At 52.9% G+C, this 7107-nt stretch overlaps 1 protein-coding gene across 2 annotated transcripts in view; it reads left to right on the top strand.

Annotated features, from left to right (window-relative positions):
• The first annotated feature begins 3488 nt into the window (after positions 1-3488).
• Positions 3489-7107, top strand: part of LOC134164362 (versican core protein-like) — a 105561-nt gene continuing 101942 nt past the window's right edge. Inside the window, exon 1 of one of the 2 annotated variants that reach the window (XM_062619996.1) lies at positions 3489-3722. Coding sequence is in view for 1 of the 2 variants with exons in the window: in XM_062619995.1 (XP_062475979.1) it covers positions 3937-3963 (27 nt within the window). In the remaining variant the exon portion in view is untranslated. Of the gene's footprint in view, positions 3723-3903; positions 3964-7107 lie in introns of those variants that run through there. The other variant, XM_062619995.1, reaches the window with a different exon arrangement.

The following is a 7107-nucleotide window of genomic DNA, read 5'->3' as shown; positions in this document are numbered from 1 at the left end:
GAGGGTCTCCAGTGCAAACCACCCTCCTTCCTCCAGGGTTTCTTTCCCTCCCGGGCTGGGGATGCTCAGGATGAGTTCCCTCTTCCGTCCCACCCCACATTTTGGCAGCAGCACATCCCGAACAAAGAGGGTGGGGGATCCCTACCACCTCCTTTACCCTGTGCCTTTGTCTCTCAATCCCACCTCCCGGTCCAGAAATCTCCATCCCCCCGAGGATGCGAGCGGCCCCCTCCCTTTGTCGTCTCGCTCGGTTTCACCCTTCGGGAAGGTGAGCGAGGGGAAGGGAAGGAAGGGAAAGGGGCGGCCCCGCTCCCACCGCAGCGGGGCGCCTGCAGCCCCGGGGCCGTGAGGCTCTGAGGGGGGCGCCGGGAGGAGGAAGAAGAAGGGGGGTGTTGGGGGGGTGGTGGTGGTGGTTTCTGCATCCTTCGCTTTCTTCCTAGCTCCATGAATGAGGTGCTCTGTCGTCCGGTTCCCACCAGGGCTCCCGGCATTCGGGGTGTGTGAGAAGAAAGGGAAGGGAAGAAAGGGAAGGAGGGAAAGGCATTTTCTTCAAAAAGTAATCGCTTTTCTTTCCCTTCGTGAGAAATGAAAAGGATGCAACCAAGCAGACCTGAAAGCTGGATTAGCCCCGGGGTTTAACTCCTCGTTGCTTCTCGGTAGCGCTTGTAGGCAGGAAGCACCATTTCCCACCACCTCCCACACACAAATTTCTGGTCATACCCAGTGTCTCCCAGCCCCTTCAGCTGTACCCCAGTACAAGTGACCCAGTGCACACAGGCAGCCACAAATTCCCCTCATGGGGCTGTCCCACTCAATTCCAGACCAGCCACAGCTATGAGAGGATGCCCATAGACCAGCCCTGCAGAGCAGGTATCTTCACATGGCAAGGACACCACCATATCCTCTCCCCTTCCTTTGCCTGGAGCAGTTGTTCAATCTTCAGTGGCCAAGAGTCAAGACGTGATGGAGAAGCAAGACCAGGGCTGCTGAAGTGGCTTCTGCTTTGTCAAAGATCACCCCCCCTGCCTGAAGCCAAGGCAGGGAGCAGAGCAAGAAGAGGTGAAGCTGGAAAGATCGGGCAGATGGTGGAAGATAGAGGGGACAACTGAGCTACCTTCTGTTGGACCATGGTGCCTGATCATTTATAAGTTTCCCATTTGTCCTGGAGAAGTGGAGTCACCCAAAGCCACAGGGTGTGTCCTGCCCTCCTTTTGTGAGGCCTGGAACGGTGGCGAAGAGTCCTGCCACTTTGTCCAGAAAAGAGAGTGAGCTACTGGGACTGATGCAGAGAAGGAGATTTGTCCAGACAGATTCTAACCTTATGCATGTGTCCTCAAATGCAGCCCGAGAGGGGGCTGAGATAGTAAGGAAAGAGGCAACAGTGCCCTAAGCATGCATCTCACACACCCCTTTATGTCTGGGAGGGCTGAAGAGACTTGTCTGAAGCAACACTGGAGAAATTCAGTGGTAGATTTCTCCTTTCATCACAACATTGTGATTGGACTGCCATCTGCACATGGCAAGGCAGGCAAGGCCAGGCTAGAAAAGAGCAGAGTTAACTCTGAGAACCCCCTTCACATGACTTAATATTAATTGAAATGCCTTTTTTAATGTGAACTGCAATGCCTTTGTGTGAATTTGCATCAAAAAGCCCCAGAATTAGGCCTGCAGCTTTTTGAAAGCACAGGGTTACATTTCTGCCAGTTGCGACACTGAAGAAGGTTCAAGGATGGAGACACCCATCCTTAGGTGGAGCAGGTTCAGACTATTGCTGTGGCTGTCCCACCCCTGGCAGTGCTCAAGGCCAGGTTAGATGGGGCTTGGAGCAACCTGGTCTAGTGGAAGGCGTCCCTGCTTGTGGCAGGGGGCTGGAACTGGACGAGCTTTAAGGTCCCTTCCAACCCAAACCAGTCCGTGATTCCATTGAGACAGGGCACTGCCCAGGAGGCACACATGACATGTAGGGACAGACCTGTGCAAGAGGGACTGGAGGGACTGGTGCCAGAGGGGTGGCCATGCCAGGGAGGCTGCTACACACCATCTGTGTTCACATGGAAAAGCAGGGTCATCCTCTCCTTACTGCGCTTGCTAGGAAGCAAGCCACTGTGGATTTACCCTTTTTAAGGAGAAAAGGCCACCAAGCTCTGTGAAGATGAGATAAGGATTCCACCCTTCTGTCTAGCTCCACATGCAGGCCACAGCTCAGGCAAACTTGATCTGGTTTAAGCCATTAGGTCTCTGTTTCCCCTCGCTTGACTTCCATAGCTTCCACCTCCTGCTCCTCCAGCTTGGCACTGAGGGCAGTCTTTGGAAATGTGGGCTTTGAGCTTGTCTCAAACCCACTGTCAGCATAACACTGTGGATGGAGTAAAATGGAATGGTACCATTGAGAGACAATGGAGGAAAACTCCTCCCGCCTCTTCCTGACTGTTGTACCTGAGGCAGCCAAAAATCAGAGTGCCCAGAGAGCTGCAGACACACCTATTTCTCCAGGCTTTTCTTTTCTGGCTCCAGATTTAAACCTTCCTAAAGAAGGGGGGATTGTAGCACACGCTTCTTTGAGAAAGAGCATGCCAGAAACACTGCTCTTGCCAGCATTTTGTGCCTGAAGGGTCCTTAAATGCCTGCCACATACCAGGATAGGTACATCTTTGGGGAAAGGAACTGTGTGAAGAGCATAGCAGACCCTTTACTAACTGGTAAATGTCCCTTGTAAAAGGGTGGTTTAGAATTCTGCTTATGACTTCATCTGCGAGAGGCTTGGACAGCAGAGTGTAATCTTAAAAAAATAAGGGAAAGAAAAAGGAAAAAAAAAAAAGAAAGAAAAGTGGCTGGATATGCATGAAACTAGGGTGGAGGAGTTTGGCTCAGGAGGCTGCCGATGTGAGGCTGCCTGTGAATTGGCACAGGCAAGGGAAGTTTGGAACAAGCACCAAGATACTCTTTCGTTGCAGCCTCCGCTGAGACTGGGGGAAAAAAGGGAAGAAAAAAAAAAAAGGGGGGGGGAGGGGAATTTCGATCCCAGTCGCTTTCCCCCATTTCAATCGGCTTCAGGAGCCGGGGTGGAGGGAGGTCTCTCCATTCTCTTCCCGGTTAACTGTTTAATTGGGGAACAATGTGCTTTTCTCACCCTTGCTCCTCTCCGGAGGGCCGGTGTCGGGCGAGCAGAGGAACCCGTCCCCGCCGTACGGGCTGCGGGGCTGGGGTATGAGGGGCCCCGAGGGCTCTCCGAGGGCTCCAGGAGGGGCAGCGAAGGGAAATTGGGGGATACTCGGAGAGTCCCGGGGGGCGGGGGGGATCGGGTCCGCGGGGGCAGCGCTGGGGGCTCTCCTGCGCCCAGAAGCTGCGGGAGCTTTGGAAATTGCAAGGAGGCTCTTGCAGAGCTTGTGAACCCTCCTCTCCCCAAGCCAGCGCCCCTCCTTCTGCAGTGCTGACGGTAGAACGATATAATAATGATGGGTGGCTGAGGCTCGCATTTGAACTTGCAGGCGAGCTCCTTGTGCTCACGGCTCGGTCCAGACTCCGCAGACCGGAGGCAGGTGCTAGCCGGCAGGGAGCGAGGGGAGGCCGAGCGCCGGGAGAAGGGGAGACCCGGGAACCACCGTCCTCTTGAAGCACTAACGAGAGGATTTACTCTTTCATGCGGCTGCTGGGATCTCTGGACTACCCCTAGCCACCACGCTGTAACTTTTTGCAGTCTCTGCGGTACGCTACCTTTTAAGGTAACTGTAAGTCTTTCAGTGTGCGTTGGGTTTTTTTGTGTATTTTTCTTTTTCCTCCTTTTTTTTTTCTTTCCTCTCCTCCCCCCCCCCCCTTTTTTTTTTTCCATAGGGTTACCGACAAACACCTAACGTAAGATTTAAACCGGTTGTTTTACTGCCAGTACCTGTAAGGACAAAGAGTTGTACTGCAAACCTTAAGTGGGAGAGAATAGCGATGATTGGTGAATTTAAACAACCTGGGGTAAGTTCAGCGACATGCTGGGCGGAGGAAGGAGGGAGAGGAGAAGGGATGCTCGGGGACCCACCAAAATCCCCCAGTGCAAAGAGGAGAACAAAGAAAACTAGGAAATAAAAGACTTCAGGGTGGGAACCCTGACAGAAGTCTTTGGCTCTGGTTCGTGTGAGCGGCCGGGAAGATAGAGCTGCGCCTTGGTGTGCGGTGGGGCTCTGGAGGGAGGGAAGAGGGAAGGCTGCGGGTGTTTAATACACAAAGCGTCCGTGCAGTAGGATGAGACTTTTCCTCTGGCCACTGGCTTTTCCTGCGCTGGAATAAGCGTGTGCTCAGCTTCCTCCGCTCCTGCGTGTTCCTCCCACTCTCTTTCGGTTTTATCTTTATTATTTTTTCCCCTTTCCCCGGTGTTCCTGGAAAGCCGCTTAAAGGGCAGAGCGGGGTTGAGGTCCTTGGGCAGCATCTCTCCGAGACGGGAGAGCAAAAGGCGTCCTCTGAGCCACATTTTCGGTACTGGAAGGGGGGCAGTGGGTGAGGAGAAGAACCACCGGGTCAGTGGAGCGAAACGCACCCCGGTTTTGTGTGCACCCACAGTCCCCTTCTCGGGGCGCGGGCACTGCCTCGGGACCTCGCCTTTGTTGTACGAAGTGAGAGCATCGTGGAGGGAAATTGAGGGAGTCCGAACGGCGGGAAAAGAGGGTGTGTGTGTGATGGGGGGTGGGGGGGGTGGTGTCCCCGCTGGCACAGGCCCCACACAAAGGGGCGGCGGGGGTGGCCAGAGCCAGCCCTCATTGTCCCCTCGGCACGTTCTCCCCGGCCGCCCCTCTTCCCCCCGAGCACTCGGGATTAAGCCCCGATGGCTTTTCATTTTATTCCCAGGCATGAGTGTTGAAACGTGTGGAAGAGTATTGGGTGGGTTTGGTTGTGTGGGGTTTGCCTTTTTTTTTTTTCTTCATTTTTCATTGAAAGAGGTCCGTTTTTTCCCCAGAGGAGTGAGCAAAACTTGGCGGGGAGCCCTGGCTGTGGTAGCGGTGAAGGGCGCGCGAAGGGAGCGGCTCGCCTCTGGGGGTCTCCGACGGCCGCTGCTCAAGCTCGTCCAGGGTCCACCGGGAGAGGGTTCCCCAGGCGGGCGGAGTGATGGTGAAAAAGGCTGGCAGGAGGCGGCGGGACCGGGGTCCCGCCTCGGGCGCGGCCCCAGCCGCTCTCGAGGAGCGGCACAGGCAGGGCCCGGGGGCAGCGGCACTGGGGCGCCCCCTGGCGGATAGCTGCAGGGTCTTTCTTTCTGTACGCGCTCATTTCCCGCCAGAGGGCTCCGGTTTCCCTCTCCTTCAAGGGCAGGGGAGAGAAAATAATCGTAAATAAATTAATGTATTAATCATATATTTCAGTTAATGGTCGTCACCGCTGCGTTTCGGGCTGTTCGTCACGCTGCCCGGATCGCAGCCGGAGCCGACAGTCGCTGTGGTGGTGATAGGGGGGCGGATTTCCTGCAGCTGGATGGGCTCCCTTAGCGCTCCGAGCGTGAGACGGGACATCGGTGGGGAAGGCGGCTCTGCTGCCGGGGAGGGATCAGGACACTCGCTGCTTGCCGAGCTCCAAGTGCCGACGCCGGACAAGGAAACAAACACTTGTCCAACTGGCAGACTGGTCCTGGTGCTGAGCCCAGCAATGGAGAGGCAGAGTTGCAGAAACCATGAGCTGCATCTCTGTATCTTTTCCCACCCTGTACTGGGCACTGGTGAGACCACATCTCAAATCCTGTGTTAAGTTCTGGGCACCTCACTGCAAGAGACATTGAGGTGCTGGAGCAGGTCCAGAGAAGGCCAACGGAGCTGGTGAAGGGCCTGGAGCACAAGTGTGATGTGGAATGAATGGCTGAGTAACCGGCGGGGGGTGATTAGTCTGGAGAAGAGAAGGCTCAGAGGGGACCTTACCGCTCTCTACAACTGCCTGAAAGGAGCGTGGAGACAGAAGGTGGCTGATCTCTGCTCCCAAGAACAAGTGACAGGATAAGAGGAAACGGCCTCAAGCTGCACCAGGGGAGGTTTAGATTGGGTATTAGGAACAATTTCTTCCCCAAAAAGGTGGTCAGGCACTGGAACAGGCTGGCCAGGGCAGTGGTGGAATCACCATCCCTGGAAGTGTTCAAACACTGTGTACATGAGGCCCTTAGTGACATGGCTTAGTGGTGGGCTTGGCAGTGCTGGAGTAACGGTTGGACTTGATCTTAAAGGTCTTTAGCTCTGTGGTTGGTTGTGTGATTCTATGATTTTATGCACTGGTAGAGTGAAAAATGGGAAGGATTTCTTGCACCTTTGTCAGTCTCAAACCCTTGCTAAACTGGCGCCAACTTCACTGGAGCACTTTGAAGTCTTTGGCAGGAATGTGCTGTCAGTGTATGGGAATGTGTTACGGATGTATGGAATGTGGGGGATCTTACTCTTCCTTATTATTGTAGATTCATGCTGCACTTAAAAGACATCGAATGTTGACTGGGTTAAACACAACTAAATGTAGCAGCAAGGACCTTAGGCTTTAAGACGGCTGAGGGTCTTACACACCCCTCACATCCCAATGTGAAGTAATATAATATATAACTGAAATCTGATATTAAATATTCTCAATTTTTAAAACAATAAGCTCTTAAATTTATTACAACAGAAAAAGCTCCTAGAGGACTACTTTTCTTATGCCATTCAAGCGGTAAATAATTATACTCCTAGCTTTTAAAATGCATGCTTGCGATCAATGAAAACTTTCATAAAGGAAGTTTCAGTTACTTTTATCTAAAACTTTTACCCATAGAAACAGAAACAATTTGAGGGTCTGGTGGAAGGTCAAGCTCATTAGCTTAAGTTCTGGAAAATGTGCTCTAGTGCTGATAAGAAAGAGCACTCTGCTGAAGCTGAATGGATTAAGCTGCTTATTTGTGTTAGAATACATCAGTTTTCATTGAGAAAATGTATTGTACAAACAACCGCCATACTTGCATGTGAGCAAAGGTGAGGCAGGTGCACCAGTTAATGAGGGATCTAAATCATGTTTTTACTGACAGCCTGTGGCACACGGGCAGGTCTAGGGCAGGTGCTCAAATTCATGAAGAAAATAAATGGGGAAACATCTCTTTTTATGCTACAGAAAGCACTACACATTTCA

The sequence above is a fragment of the Pezoporus occidentalis genome, unplaced genomic scaffold (assembly GCF_034315485.1).
Source record: "Pezoporus occidentalis ecotype Australia unplaced genomic scaffold, CSIRO_AGI_Poc_V1 ctg218, whole genome shotgun sequence".
Classification (NCBI taxonomy): Eukaryota; Metazoa; Chordata; class Aves; order Psittaciformes; family Psittacidae; genus Pezoporus; species Pezoporus occidentalis.
The sequence above is the reverse complement of the archived record's forward strand: the minus strand, read 5'-3'. Positions and strand labels throughout refer to the sequence as shown.